Source organism: Anser brachyrhynchus (genome assembly GCF_964034855.1).
Source record: "Anser brachyrhynchus genome assembly, chromosome: 1".
Lineage (NCBI taxonomy): Eukaryota > Metazoa > Chordata > Aves > Anseriformes > Anatidae > Anser > Anser brachyrhynchus.
Window position 1 is genome coordinate 136,605,641 of NC_137694.1, and position 16,753 is coordinate 136,622,393.

Genomic DNA, 16,753 nt, shown 5'->3' on the forward strand with positions numbered 1-16,753 from the left:
GTCTGACCTTCAGCATTCCTTTTGGTTGATAACATACTACTAAGCTAGTCAACATTCCATAGCAATGGCCTCAAACCCTGATTGTGCTGTAGTATTATAGCACTATTTGGTATGCATGAGGCAGTATGTAACTGGGGCTTATTCATATTTAATACATTTTTAATTAGTGTGTTCCCTCAAACTATTTTTTTTCAGTAGTTCAGTGAGAAGAATAAAGCACTGTATTTTTGATTTAAAAATAGGAAAATTATTAAGAAAATACACATCTCAGGGAAAAAACAGCTCACTAAGATACTGAAAAATCAGAAGAAATGTGTTCTACTTGAAGAAGGAACTGTCACACAGCAATTATGTCTTACAAAAGTAGTTTTATTATTATTATTATTATTATTTATTTTATTTTATTTTATTTTATTTTATTTTATTTTATTTTATTTTATTTATTTTATTTTATTTTATTTATTTTATTTTATTTTATTTTATTTTATTTTATTTTATTTTATTTATTTTTATTTATTTTAGTGACCTTCATAGGAACAGAAACCCAGGGAAGAAGTGGATCAGGCAGACATTGGAAAGATTTTTTTTTTCCCTCTGGTGGCTGTAATTGCTTCAAAGCACTTCACCAGGATGAAGAAAAGACTCAGATATAAATTTTGCTTTGAGAAGGTTGAACGTTTAAATTAATTCTGCTTACAAAATAGAGACATCAAGGTTTTGCTGAAATACAGTTGTAAACATCAAGGAAAGAGCCCTCAAAGCAGCTTAATCTGTGAGCGCCATTAATAATTTCTGCCCGCTTTCTATAACATTCCTCTAAAGAATACTGCAGTGTTTTACTTGAACAGCAAGGGCTTTTTTGTTAACCTTGAGTCTTCGGTACTGAATTAAAACAAAGATACTTGTGGCACAAAGGGGCTGTAAATCCTTCCAATGAAAGTTTAATGGCAGGATTGGACTCTGGAAACTGCAGCTTTACTGCAGTGCAGTGAATGGTATGCAGCACTATAAGAAAAATTCAGAGATGCCTAGTGCGAAACACAGAGCTCTAGCAGCCTTTAATGAATCCAAACAATGTTCGAGGGAGGGAGATTTTGCAGACTGAACAAAAACCTTGAGCATGAATTGAGTAAGAAACAATCAAATGCTTCAGGTCACTTTACAAGGAAAAAGAAAGCTTCTGTTGCATTGCATTTTAGACAAGCAGGTACTTTCAAATACAGAAATCCCACAGGGCTACAACAAGAGTGAATGAACTGTGGAATATTTAGATGTTTTTGGAAACAATAAGTCATCAGTTGGATGACTGGTTTTGACAAACTTAAGGACAAAAGCTTGGTTTATGGACAGAGAATGCTGCATGCTGGCTGTACTGCACACTCAGGAAGACTATTTTACCATCATTATGTCTTTATTTGTATGGATCAAGTGTCACATATACGTGGAGGACTTCATATTCTTGCAAATAGACGTGTTTGGAATTGTTATGGAGATCTCTACAGTCTCGCTGTTACATTTAATTTCTTTATGATTGTCCCATGTAGAATAAGTTGTATTTAAGCAATTTTTGAGGAGCTTCTCGCAGTCCCATTACTTGTAGTTGCAAGCAGTTTACAGCTGTTGCTACATGAAAGCTAATTTCAGCAAGCTATACATACCATCACCCAGTTATGAATCCATGGTCATACTACACGTACATAATATAGCAGGTACTTCAGGATAGCCATGAATCATTTCTGAAGCCTCCCTATAGTTGATGAGACAGAAATGTAGCGTTACAAACTTGCCATGTTGTAGACAGAAAGATACATTATTTTAAAAGACCTCTAGATGTAAAAATTAATTTTTCCCAGGTAAGGGGAAAGACCAACTCAAGATACTTTTTTTTTTTTTTTCCCGCTTGTTTTATATGAACAATATAATTATTATCAATATTTAATATAATATTAATTATTCTGGATAATACAGGAGAATACTTGTAGGGAAATAATATTTTAAGATTGTATTTTCTCTGTAACCACTGGTACCTCCAATGGTAAAGGGAAGCTTGTAGCACCTCAAAACAAAAGTAACAGGGCGCATATATCATACAAGCATAGAAACATAGAATATCCCAAGTTGGAAGAGCCTTATAAGGATCATCTTGTCCAACTCCCAGCACCACACAGGCCTACCCAAAAATTCAGACCATATGACTAAGAGCACAGTCCAAATGCTTCTTAAACTCCGACAGGCTTGGTGTTGTGACTACATCCTGGGGAGCCTGTTCCAGTGCAAGACAACCCTCTCGGTGAAGAACCTCTTCCTGATATCTAGCCTGATGAGACCGACGACCTGGAGGCGGATGTTTCCACCACCAGGCACAGCAATGATGACAACTTGTACTGCACCCCCCACACCCCCACACCCCCCCCCAATCAACCGCTCCATCCTGCCTACCACCCCCTGGGCCGCTCGGGAGCCCATCATCGACAGAAGCTGCCTGCCCAAGTCCCCCCCATACACCGCCTTTCTGGGAAACCTCCCTACTACATGACGGAGGAGTCACAGAATCACAGAATCATAGAAACACAAGGTTGGAAAGGACCTACGAGATCATCTAGTCCAACTGTCTTCCTATCACCAATAATACCCACTAAGCTACTAAATCATATCTCGTAGCACCTTGTCCAGGTGCTTCTTGAACACCACGAGGGATGGTGAGTTCACCACCTCCCTGAGCAGGCCGTTCCAGTGCCTGACCACTCTTTGAGAGAAAACGTTTTTCCTGATATCTAACCTAAATCTTCCCAGGCACAACCTGTGGCCATTTCCTCGAGTTCTATCATTAGTTGTCTGGGAGAAGAGGTGGACCTCCTCCTCATCACAGCCTCCCTTCAGGAAGTTGTAGAGTGCAAAGAGGTCACCCCTGAGCCTCCTCTTCTCCAGACTAAACAACCCCAGCTCCCTCAGCCGCTCCTCATAAGACTTGTGCTCCAGATCCTAATGTTTAGCCTGAACCTCCCCTGTTGCAGTTTGACACCATTCCCTCGGGTCATATCATTGGCCACTAAAGAGAATATGGATCGGCGCCTGCCCCTCCACTCCCCCTCGTGAGGAAGCTGTAGACCACAATGACGTCTCCCCTCAGCCTTCTCTTTTCCAGGCTGAACAGGCCAAAGTGACCTCAGCCGCTCCTCGTACATGTTCCCCTCTGGGCCCTTGACCATCTTTGTAGCCCTTCTCTGGACACTCTCCAAGAGTTTCACATCCCTTCTGTACTCTGGTGCCCAGAAGTGCACTCAGTATTCGAGGTGAGGCCGCACCAGCGTAGAGTAGAGCAGGACAATCACTTCTCTCAGCCGACTAGCAATGCCATGCTTGATGCACCCCAGGATACGGTTGGCCCTCCTGGCTGCTAGGGCACACTGCTGGCTTATATTCAGTTTGCTATTAACCACAACGCCCAGATCCTTCTATGCGGGGCTGCTGTCCATATATCGAGAGCATATATGGAGAAACCATTCTTCTATCTACACCGCCACATGCAATCTGAAATCTATGTGGTGTACTTTGAGGTCCTACAACTCTCAAAAAGTAAAGGGTTGGTGAGTTTGTTTTTTTTTTTTTCGCTTTTTTTTTTTCCCACCATTTATTAAATTAATAATTTTAAATTAATAATTTCCCTTATCATGAACTGGGCATTATTTCTGTTTGTACCCATGGCAAAAAATATGAAAAATCTGTTAAGTGACAGATTTTGCCATTTGATGTTTCCCTGTAGGTGGACCTTAAACAGTAAAACTGTCATTTTTTTTAATTTATTTTATTTTAACGTCTCTGAGATTCTTTGAGTCTCAATGACTGTCCCACAGAGACAACATCCAGGTACTTATTGTATAATTATAGCTCAGGTAGTGCATCATTTTGATGGCTTTTAACTGACCCGTTGTCACTGTTGTTTAATGAACTGCCAAAGCTAGGTTTGGAGGGCAGGTCAATCTTGTAAAATCACTAGGTGTTAAAGGCACAGCACAAAACACAGTGCTTAAATGTGTTTTACTTTGAAGACAGTTACCAGCAAATAAGTGGTGACAATTAAAATGATTGTTTAATGGCAAATGAGTTATGCTTAAAATGAATACTTAGAAGATGTTTTTGCTAATCCTCCATTTTTTACCTTGCTATTATTTTATTATTATTTTGTTTGTTTGTTTTTTACATTCACAGTCCTCTTAGCCTTTTAAAATATTGTTTCTAGCATGGCTTAGAAATAGGGAAATAATTCGTTACAAAGTAAGCATGAGAAACTACATTTGGGATATAAAAATGACATGAATATATGGCTTTTCATTCCACTATGTGGAAAATTATATGTGAGAGCTTCATTAAGAGGTACATTTAAAGCTTTAGTCTGCTGGCAGTAGTACTATCCTACCGTAATGGAAATTTTATATGCTCAAATGTTCAGCAAATATTCAAATGTTTATATATTCAAATGTTAGGACCATGTTACATCCTTCACAGATATATCAACATAGGGAGAGTGAACAATGTGAGGGGTTGTGTGCTAGCCCTTAACAGATAGTCTGCCAGCTACATGCTTGTGAAGAAGGATTTGAAGATTCATACAGTAGATATGAAAACATGCTCTCAAAGGCATCTATTGGGTTTCTAAAAATTACCCTCTTTTGCGTAGTTAAAATACTCTATTTTTGCCCTCATTCATCCAGCTCTGCCTGGGTTGGAGATGGGAAAGATATAGGTTGGAAAGACGCATCTTTGGTTCCTTTTTAAATTGGAAGAATACTCCTGAGTTATTTTACTGCTGTTGATTCCTTATCATCTGAGTTAATAAAGATATCTAAATTTTACATTCAGTTCAGCTTTCTAAAGGAAGACCTAATTAAATTTACAATGATTAAAATGTGCTTTCAAACAAATTCTGTCTCTGAACTGTTTTATGATTTGCATTTCTTTTGATGTTTTTGTCTGAAGAAATAAACATTTCCAAGACTAAGTCTGTTGGTCAAATGAAACCGAGTACTTACAGTATGCTTTCTACAATATTTACAATAGCTGACTGAGAGCATGCACCTTGGGACTTGGTGATAAGTGAGGAAAGGAGATAAGAGAAAAAAAAAAAAAAAAAAAAGCCATGCTTGTGTACCTTTCATACCAGTGCTTCAGGCAGGAGTACCTACATCACTATTATTATTGTGACAACTTGAAAAATCGGTGTAAGCGTGAAGAAGGTCTACAGAGTTTGTTATTTTTTTTTTGTTGGTGGTGGTCGTGTTTTTTGTTTTGTTTTGTTTGTTTGTTTATTTGTTTAATATGTAGTAAAAAGAAAATAAAGAAATTAAATTATCAATGGGCCTTTCAGTGTCTTAGAGACAGGCTCAGTGTGTAACTATTGAGACATTTTACTCTCTGATGAAGTCAGAGAATGATACCAAAAAAAATGAAACACTTTAAATGCATTAATGTAACAGTTCCATTATGCTGACTAATAGCTAATGCTTTGCAAAAGCACATAAAAGATGAATGGCCTTTTAACATGCCATGTGGAACTTTGAATAAAAGAAAATTTCCTAACTTTTCTTGACATTTTTCCAGCGCCAATATCACCAGGTATGAAATACTCAGTTCCCTCATTTGTCCTATAGGTCATCAAATAATTCACCTTGTGAATAGGAATGTGTGTTACTCTTCAGTCAGCATTCATTGTAGACTCATTTAAGCTTGAGAAAAAATCAATGCTTTGAATGTACATTTGTAGCCCATGAGGTGTGAATTAAATGAAAATAAACAGCAACATGTTAAATTGAGCAAAAGCAGTGTAGATTGAAAGTGGGGGAAAGAAAATGATAAGTGAAATCAGATGATTCTGCATGTTAATAAAAATACTTTAGACAGGACAAGAAAGACCACAATATATATTGCACAAGCATTTAATAATGGGGGCATTTTTTGATAGAGAATGTGTTTAAACTGGATCCTGTAAATTATGGAAATAAATAATCAGAGAAAAAAATGAGAAATAACCATCAATTTTGTTCTAGCAATAGGATAAATAAAATAAAATAAAATAAAAAATTAAAATTAAATTAAATTAAATTAAATAAATAAAACACTGTCAGCTAGTGGGATTGGGAACCATTATCCATTATGAGATCCATTAACTGAAGAAGTTCAGAACTGAAAACATATTGGTCAGATTATATTTCTATCATAATGATTAGAATGGATTTTTAAAGGAGGATATTTCAGCAGTCTTTTTTCTGTGCCTTCTTGAATTTAAACCTCAAGAATATCCATAAACTCCAGTGATGTTATAAGCTGGAAAAAAAAAAAAAAAGAGTGAAAAAGGAAATCTGTAATTAAAGTAGCGGATCAAATGTTTTGTGAAACACATAACTGTTTAGTAGAAATGATTACATCTATATTTTATGTTTATAATACTGGAAAAGTATTTATAGTAGGACACTGGAAAAATATTTATAAGAAGATAAACTTTCCAACATCACAAGGAAAAGACTTAATGTGTCATAAGTTGTAACCTTATGATTTTATCACCAGTGAGCATAGAAGGGCCAAGGAAAGTAAAAACCTTCTTATAATGTATAATTTTGGTAAATTAGCATAGGTCTGTAAAAGATCCATTCATTAGTAGATTCTTTGTCTAGGACTGCATTTAGTCATTTAATTTTCTTTTGGAAAAAAAAATAAAAATCTACACATTCTCCAAAATCAGTGACAGTATTTAGACCATCGGTTCAGTTATTAAGTGATCACTCTAGACTTGATGCCAAAAGTACAATTCTGATACCCTAAGAAAAACAATGACCTGTCTTTAGGACTAGCTGACCCTCTTTTATTTTTTTATTTTTTAACCTTGCTTTTTTTCTGTGCCTTGTTTCAATGGACTTTATGCCCATGTACAGCCATGTAAAAAAATACTGAAATACAGCATTATCCTCACATATCTGTAAATTTCTCTCTTGTGTTTGAAGGAGGCTTCTCTCTCATGTCTGAAGAAGGATGCAGTAGAATTTGCTATTCCTAATAGATACAGTTAAAAAGAAGACATAGAGATGCTGAATAGAAGAGAGGGAAAGAAGTGGAGGTGTTTATTTACATGTTTTGTAGGCTGTAGGAAAAGAGAATGTCAATTTCAAAAACTTTTATTTGCTAAAATCATCATCTCCTGTCATGTTTATAGGTCCATTAAAATATAATCTAAACACTTTGGTACTTTAAATTTAAACACAGGTAAACTTTCCATTACCTTCAACAGGGCCAGGATTCCTCCATCCCCTCTTTCACCTCCACCTGGGGAAGGAGAAGGGGAAAAGGATTAGTCCAGTCAGCTGGACTGCTCAGCTTCTTCATCTCCTACTACAGTGTATGAAGTATAACTCATTTGTGTGAGCTAGCTTATGTCTTTTATAGGATCCTTCCTAGAGTCTTTTGTGCTGTGAATCAAAACAGCAAGTGGGGAGAACACAAGGGGGGTTTTGTGCTGTAGCTCTTCTGGGATTTTGAGTTTCTGGAAAAAAAAAAAAAAAGTTTTGCATTTTAATAAACTTGTTGATTTTTTGTTTGTTTTAAAATGTATGCGTTGAGCCTGAAGGTAGATATATTGTACTGGAAAAATATTTTCCTTTCTACATTTGCCAAATCCTTCAGTCTGCTCTTTAAGAACAGAAGAAATACATTTCTTTCCCTCTTGAATGCATGATACAATTCCTCAAACTAACACCATATTAAAATCTACTCCCTCACTGCTTGAAAATGGATATTAATCTTCTAGTTTCGGCCAGGATGAACAATTACTAAGAAACTAACTTCTATTTTTTTCAGAATTTACAGGATTTGTCTAATTTTTACTCTGTAAAATATCATCAAATAATGTAAAATAATTAAAAAACAGCCACAGTTCTAGAATTCTTAATTTATATGTTATTGAGATGGGAAAGATTTGATACACGGTAATATGGGGGGAAAAAAATCCCACAAACATAAGTAAAACAAAGTACTAAAATTTTATAGAAAAAAAAAATTTTCAAAAAAAAAAAAGATTAATTCTTTCAAGTAAAGAGGTGAATGCAGGAATCATAAGATTATTAAACCCAATTAGCATGTTATTCGAAGAATAGTTAAGGAATAGCTGGTAGTTAATGAGTAACAAAGGAACACTAAACTAGGCAATCATGCTCAAGAGCTTTTGAAAACTGAAAAGGAAAAAAAAAAAAAAAGGCTTTAAAATCAGTAGCAGTGAGCCTTGGTATTCCCAGGACATATATGACAGTATATTGGAAGAAAAGGAAAATATTAAAATCATTTTCACACAAAATAAAATAATGCATATGGGAATGGAAAGGAGAATGGACGGTTCTCAGAGTAATGCACATAAAGTGAATCCTATACTCTCAGTATAATTTATCACAAGGTCCCAGAAAATATGCTTTACTACTATAGAAGATTCAAACTCATGCAGAACAAAATATTACACTATGATTGTTGTTTTAAATCCTGTATTTGTCCATGCCCAGACAAAGTCATATTTATCGTGTTTAACAAAATTATGAACATACATGTACACCAACCGTATTTAAATGCCTTTGAGTCCATATGTTTGCTGTTATTATAAAATGTTTTGAAATGAAAAAAAAAAATAGGAAAAGCGTTATTTCAATTAAATATTTGGATTAACAATTTTAAAATTATCTCTGTGCTACTGTACCGTGCTACTCTTATCTCTACTGCTACTTAACTACTATAAAACTTGTTGACAGGTAACATAAGTTCATCCCTAGAAGCTGGGATAGAATTAAGACTCACTGTTCTAAGTCCATTAAGTATAGATATTTAGTAGTACTGAGCACAAGGCAGTTATCTCTTAATGCAAATGATGGAATGATTTGTGACATAAAAATAGTTCAAAGGCTTTTTCCAAGAGTAGGTCTCTGAACAAAGGGGTATTAACAGCTCAGTAAAGGAACAGAAAGACAAATTGTACCCCTTTACACGTATTAGCCTTACTACTTCACATTTTGAAGTTTTTAAGGTCATATACAGCTGGTATAAATTCTCATGGTCACATGGATTTCCAACATTGCTACAGAGATTAGATGCTTATATTTATTGCTTGCAGCAGTGGAAGTAGTGGTACCTTAATGTCAAATCTTGAGAAGACTTGAAACTACACCTTTACTAACTATGGGGGAAGATAATTAGTACCTCTCTAAGACTGCTTTGGAGTATGAGACTGACTCACAGAACTCCAGATGAGCTTTTGGGAGCTGAACACATCCCTTTTTCTGTTTTTATGTAAAGAAATATTACAGTGTCTGTATAGTAAATATATTTGTTTCTTTTGTTTATATATTAGCATCTGTTGTAAATTTGGGGAAGTATTTCTTCTGTTTTTAGGTTAAGTATAGGATATAAGGATATAAGGATATAAGCATAGGATTAATTAAAAGACAGAGGTTTTTATTGTTGTTGTTGTTGCTATTTTTAAATAACTGTAATATTGCTTGTTTTTATTTTTGTAGAGATCCAAACCAGCCTGTTCCACAAGACACAAAGTTCATCCACACAAAACCCAACCGCTTTGAAGAAGTAGCCTGGTCCAAATACAATCCTAAAGATCAGCTTTATCTCCATATTGGCCTGAAACCCCGAGTTCGTGATCACTACCGAGCAACAAAAGTTGCTTTTTGGTTGGAGCTTGTTCCACACCTTCACAACCTGAATGAAATATTTCAATATGTTTCCACAACAACTAAAGTCCCCCCTCCTGACATGACATCATTTCCTTATGTTACCCGACGTTCTCCTGGTAAATTGTGGCCAGCTACCAAACGCCCAGCAATGACACCTGCCAACAACCCCAAACATTCCAAAGACACCCATAAAACAGCTCCTGAGGATACAACAGTTCTGATAGAAAACAAGCGAGATTACTCCACAGAGTTGAGTGTCACCATTGCTGTGGGGGCGTCCTTGCTGTTCCTCAATATTTTAGCTTTTGCTGCATTATATTACAAGAAGGACAAGCGGCGTCACGAGACTCACAGGCGCCCTAGTCCCCAGAGGAACACAACCAATGATATTGCGCACATACAAAATGAAGAGATCATGTCCTTGCAGATGAAACAGCTGGAACATGACCATGAGTGTGAATCACTGCAGGCCCATGACACGCTGAGATTAACCTGCCCACCTGATTACACACTCACTTTGAGAAGGTCCCCAGATGACATCCCACTCATGACTCCCAACACCATAACCATGATCCCAAATACATTAACAGGAATGCAGCCTTTGCATACTTTCAACACGTTCAGTGGAGGACAAAACAGTACGAATTTGCCCCATGGACATTCGACCACTAGGGTATAGCTCAGCCCTTCCACTATACCCTCACAAGCCACCTGGAAGAAAGAAAATAAATAAATGGAAGAAGAAAAAGTTATAATACCATCCATTGAACAACTTGTCCAAATATAAAGTAAAAAAAAAAAAAAAAAACAAGAGTAAAAGAGAAGGACAGTCATTATTTTCTTACTGATCCTTCCCACAGAAACTCTCTGATATTAAAGATCAAGTACAAACCCTGTGAAATGTGAAAAGTGTACATTGCTGTTACGATACTGCTTTAAGATCTCAACCCCTTTAATTGAAAGTTGAGTCCAGAAGAAATCACTTAAAATGGTGTTTTGAGTGTAACAAGCAGAGTCTTCTGGAACACAGAGCCAGTGACTGTACAGGTGTTTGTTCTTTTTTTTTTTTTTAATAAATAAAATAATAATAAAAAAATCTTTATGTGCCATACCATGAATGGCCCTTGTTAAAACAAAGACATCACCATGGGCTTTTTCCCAGCATATGAAGCTGTAATCCAGATGGGGGAAATAAATAGAATTTTATTCTTAAAAACAAAAATTAAAAAAAAAAGAGGAGGACTGACTATGCAGTAAAATACGTATAGTTCTGTGCAAAGAGATGACTTGCCAGCCTGAACTATATTTAAAGAAACTTTGTAAAAATGTACATAGCTGTGAGTTTAAAAACAACAAAAAAGAAGCTTTTATCGATGTCTTCAGTTTGAAAAGAGCTTTTAGAAAGATTGTGCATTCAGTTGTGACCTATGTGTATATACATTAGTCATATCACCTCTGTTTCCTCCAGGCCAAAGGAGGATTTACTTCTTAATTACTAGTAGTAAACTAAAATCATGCGGTTTTTCTAACATGTTTCATTTATATGAGGCCATGGTGTCATGCAGAGGATACAGTTGTCTGTGTGACCTGCATATTTTCTCCTACAGGTTACACTAGTGCATGTTAAAATATTCATAGGAGATTTTTGCTTTTTTTCTGAAACATTTTATATATATATATATATAATTTAATTTTGTGTTAGCCTTTATTAAATTGCAACACAGCAATGGATCAGAAAATGGAAAAAAAGATATGAAAAAAAAAAACCACATTACTATAATAAGCTTGTTGAACTGAACCAAGAGACATCCAATAATGTATATACAAAGAGTCCAGTTTGTAGTTCTCGGTTATTGTGGTACATTAGGAAGAGTTTTGTGCCCTGACAATATCTAAGAAAGCTTATGTTTTGGTCAACTTTTTCTGAGGAAAACTAATTCTATATTCACCAGCAGTTGCAGAAGGGTCTCAGCTGAGAGAGCACCTTCTCAGCTTTACTAAACAAACAAACAAACAAACAAAACAACAACAACAACAACAAAATGAAAGTGGGGAAATGGTGACTTGGATGGATAGCTGTTTTTTAAAGTTTTCAGAAAGAGTTCAGAAATTATCATGGTTTAGAGAACTTCTCTGCCTAGCTTTGTCCTTGAGAGGAGTACATACCTATCAGAAAATACTTTGCTGCTTTGTTACACAGCAATCACATAGTTGGTGAATATGATGGAGACAGAAGCAGAGAATTCATCAGATGTCTTGCAACTGAATGTAACCAAAAATTCCAGATAATATCAGTCAGGAAAGGCAAAATTCTTAGCTGATTTTTCCCTTTTTCCCTTCCTTCACTGGAAAACTAAGATCCAAGCAGAGCTACCAAACAAGAAATTTAGGAGTTTGATTCAAACAACTGATTTGAATGTGAAAAGCTAAAAATAAGTTCTCACAGATGAAGATCACTTTGTATTTTAGAACGTTACTGCATCAAGAGATTGTAACCAAAGATATTTGAACAAAATTGGTCTGCACTTGAACATGATTATCCCAGATGTATTTTGTATTATAAATTCATGACTAAGCTGCATCAATACCATATGTCCCATAAAAATCTAACACAGGATGCCTTGTACCTCTTTTTGTTTTCTATACTTTTTTTTTTTTCCTAATAAGACATCTTGGAATAGTCACTTCAACAAAAAAAGTTGAAGACCGAGGCCTATTCATCTGAATGACTCCTTGTCGTAGCAGGCAGTAAAACATTCTGAAGGAAAGAAATAAAAAGAAAGAAATAAAAAGAAAGTTAATGACACTATAAAAACACAACATGTGGATTGTATAATCCCTTATATGTAATAAATGCACCATACACCTGACCTGGATACGTAGGTTGGAATGTGGTGAAGCAACAAGCCCAAAGTACAAGTAGTAGCAAATGGAAAACCATCTTTTTCACTGATCCATCACATAATGTTGATTAATGCTGTCTGTATACCAGGCCATTTCCACCACCTATGTAATGCCTCAGCTGAGATGCAGCAGCTCGTAACTCTTAAGAAAAAAAAAAAAAAGTGAAAAAAAAAGAAAAAAAAAGAAAAAAAACGAAAAATGAAAAGAAAAATGGTAATGATGCTTGGCATCATAATCAGTTGGGTATGTTTGTAATGTGAATTACAGTATTTGTTTAGTACTTCCAATTGTCTTCTGCTAGCAATATGTACAGTACTGTGTCAGGCTTGTGACATTTGGGTTAAAAAAAAAAAAAAAGTTCCTGTAAGTGAATGATTTTAGCTTTTAAAAGTAATTATAATCAAGTTGATTTAATAATTTAATACATCTGGAATGATGTATGATTTATAGAGGGAACAGATTTATAGGGTCTTCATAGAATTCTATAATAATGATAACAAAATATACTTTACAAACTGTAAAAGAAAAACAAAAATACTTTCCCAGGCTTATATTCTTGACCTTAAGAGGCACGCAGGGTTTAATGGTTTCTTCTGTTATTGTTTTGCGATTTTTTGTTTTTTGCCTTAAGTAATGATAGAAGATATATATGGCTGGACACATATGTATAAACTTTTCAGCAGCATTTTTAATAATAAAATATCACAGTATTTTCTAATGCTTTGTGCAAAGAACTACTTGTTCATCTTTTTTTTTTTTTTTTTTTTGTAGAAAGTCTTTCGGAGGTATGTTTTCCGCCACATCTCCTCTTCATTATCTAATGTAAATGATGTCTTGATACACAGTACAGAAATATTAAAATAACAGAGGTTGCACTTTTAAGTTAGCTTTGAGTTTTCATGTCTTTTGTAGTTCTATAAGCCTACCAGTAAAAAGAAAGAAACTCTGACTATGACGATATAAGAGAATAAGCTCCATATAGTTATTACCTGTATGCACTGCAACTCCCACTGAAGTAATAGTTTAATTGTTCTTTTAGTATTTTCTATAGCACTGAAAAAAAGCTTAGGTAAGCAGCTTCCCATAGTGGTGTATAGCTTAGCAGCTGAAAAATGTTACCTTCCAAACTAAAGTTTAAAATAATTCAGAAAAATTAATGCTTTTAGCCTCCTCAAGGAAATATACTTTAATTTAGTATTTAAAATTCAGATAAATTACTTTATTTTATTTTTTTTTTAAGAAAAAATATGTAGGAGTAGCAATATAAGCTACTCGTATATATTTAGAGGATTTACATATATTGCAGGTATGCCAATATCATTTTTCTTTTTAAAGTTGAGTAAGCAAATATATTTTTTTCTTTTATGCTGTTAAATTCCTTTTATCAGACAGGTTTCTCTTCACTGGAAAGGTACATAGATATTTTAGCAACGTTTGCTGGATATTGTTTGCTTTCTGTAATTATTCTGTTGAATAGAGGTACTAACAATAAGGTTTGATGAATTTTGAGTATATTATTGAAGAGTATTTGCAAAAAGCAAATTCTGAATGATTCATACCAGATTTTTGATATGAAAAATCAAGCTTCTGAGATAGAAACATATTATGTGCCTACTGACCTAATCAAGCAGCTTGAATTTTGAATATTCAATTTGTATATAAAGCTTTTGCAAATAAACTGCAGATTTAGAATTGTTCAGCAAATATGTTTAATTACAAGTAATCTCTGAAATTTCACAGCTTGTTTTGAGATAATTCATACACAAGAAAAGAGGCTATAATTGTGTCATTTCTGTGAATTGTTCACCTTAAATTGCTGGGTGAACTCAATAAATAACCTTTTTTTTTTTTTTTCTTTTCAGTTAATGAATTTCACATTAAAAAAAAAAAGCTTCAGAAGTTTCTTCACGCTAACTAAATATTGTGTTGTTTTCTTTCTTTACTGTCTGAAATATAAATCTGCAGATTAGTATGTTCCTATTTACACTTAAAAGTATGACAATTTAATGGTATTTAATATCACATAAAAAATCATACAAAAGAATACCATGACAATTATGTGCTTGTTTCAGATTTGTAGTTTTGCATCTGTATTATTTAATTATTGTCAACTGTTTCTCGTATTTTCATCTACAGCTGTTTGACATCACAAACCTCATCAACCTGAATCTCTCCAGAAGCCATTAGCAGCTGGTAAAACCTGGGATTTTCATCCCACTAGAAATTATGATATTATGTATTTAATATCATAATATTTTAAAATATTTCTCAGCATCTCACATTAGACTGACAAGTAAGGTATTGACCTTTTATGAATGCAAATGAAAAGGAAGGGTTTTGGAAATGTCTAAATATCTTGCTTGAGCTGTAGAATAATAAACAACATTTCACTTTGGGATGCAGTTTTGATTCAAACCATTTTGTTTGGTGTTCAGCTGTGGCCACCAAGGCTCTCACTCTGTCTTCTAATAGTTGTGTTTTTTAAGGAAGTTATGCTTTTATAGTCTTTTATGGCCTACACAAACTAGTTTATCCAAATTTTTCTGTGGTAAAGAAGCCCAAGCCACTCAGAGATTACATGGATACAAAACAGTCATAAAATCAAATCAGAGAAAGAATTTTGTTGTAAGCCAAATGACCTGACACTTCCCTGAGATAAAGTGGTAATTAAGGAGAACATGCGTTAGTATTGCAACAACTGAAATGTAAAATAAGCTTTTAATACAGCAGGTACATTCAATCTATTTATTTATTTATTTATTTGTTTATTTAAATTGAAGGTTGACAAATGTTTATAACATCTACATATTCCCAATTTCCTTTTCTGCCCCTTTCCCATAAAAACAACAACACCTTACCAGCCAGTTCTAGTCATTTCTGAAATATCCACTTATGTAAATGGGAAATTAAACTAATGTTATCTTTTTCTTTTCCCTACTACATGTGGCTCTCAAATACTGAAAGCATAAAAAGTTCTTCCTCTACTACCTCTTTTCAGGGACTATAGTTTATCCAAACACTTCAGAGTAGTCCCATTCCCCAAATTCCAGGTTTAATTAAAAAGGCTAGAGTCAGAACAGGCATATACAGGCTTAGACTAGAGAGCAGAGTTATGTTTCTCTCCAACAGCAAAACATGGCACAAAAAAATATTGTGAACTTTATTTATGCTTTATTTAAAAAAAAAAAAAGTAATAAAAAAAAAAAGTAATAATCTTTTCCAGAGACCACTTTTTCTTCCCTCAGCTTGTGATGTATGATGTAACACTTTTTGTTCTATCTAACTAAAGTTTCATGCCATCCCATATCTTTTATCATGAATTCATCAGATACTTCCCTCAGAGGTACAGATATGTTTCCATGATGTTTTTTGCTGTCACATCAGTTATGTTTGTCACCAGATTTGTTCCGTTCTGTGCTGTATGACTAAGAGAGTATTTTTTCATTTGTCATTTTCCTTGCTCTGTTTTAGGTGTCCAAAATGTTCCAGTAAAGGAATATTTGCATAACAATATATATAATCCTTGAAATGCCTCAATCTGTATGGATGTCTGTACTTTATGTCAGCCCAAGAGTTGTGGTTTGACATGGTGTATGTATTTCTTAGTGGGAAACGTCAGCTTGAAGCCAGGTCGTCCTGTTACTCTGCTGTTTAGATCATTGCTATTATACATTGTCAGCATTGTTTTTTTCCTATATTGATCTTGAATCAAGGATTAGTTAAATTAGTCTGTCATCCTCTCGCCCAGCAAGATTTCTTAAATTAAGCTGCATCATCAGAACATAAAAAATCTTTCTAAAACATTTATATTTCTTAAATCTTTTATAAAATATCTCCCATCAGAGCAAACTAATAGGTGTCAGGCACAGATAGCCTTGTATGACAAGAATTCATGGTGTAAGTGGGTACTGGCTCCCACTTGGTGAAGAGACTTGTTTCACATATCTGTGGAAATAAATATAGTTATCATTAACATGATTTACAATGTCATTACATTGCATCAAATTAAACAAGACCTTAAGGTAAAACTCATAGAAACTGCAAATACAGAGGACCACACTCTCATATCCTGCATTAGTGGTTATTTTGTAAAGGCAACAACATGCAATTTGATAGAGAGAAGTTGCATGACTGTT

At 34.5% G+C, this 16,753-nt stretch overlaps 1 protein-coding gene and 1 long non-coding RNA gene across 17 annotated transcripts in view; one reads left to right on the top strand and one right to left on the bottom strand.

The window, feature by feature from the left end:
* The window catches only part of NLGN4X (neuroligin 4 X-linked), a 194,871-nt gene extending 180,335 nt beyond the window's left edge, over positions 1 to 14,536 (top strand). For all 16 annotated transcript variants that reach the window (XM_080586802.1, XM_080586803.1, XM_080586808.1 and 13 more), the window contains one exon: positions 9,543 to 14,536. In XM_080586802.1, the coding sequence (XP_080442928.1) occupies positions 9,543 to 10,392 (850 nt within the window). In that variant the 3' untranslated portion in view covers positions 10,393 to 14,536. The remainder of the gene's footprint in view (positions 1 to 9,542) is intronic.
* On the bottom strand, positions 9 to 12,474 carry LOC308193082. Its single transcript, XR_013949363.1, has 3 exons — positions 12,341 to 12,474; positions 7,271 to 7,314; positions 9 to 6,321 (listed from the first exon to the last, which is right to left on the bottom strand). It is a non-coding gene; the product is annotated as an uncharacterized lncRNA (long non-coding RNA).
* Positions 14,537 to 16,753: the final 2,217 nt, after the last annotated feature.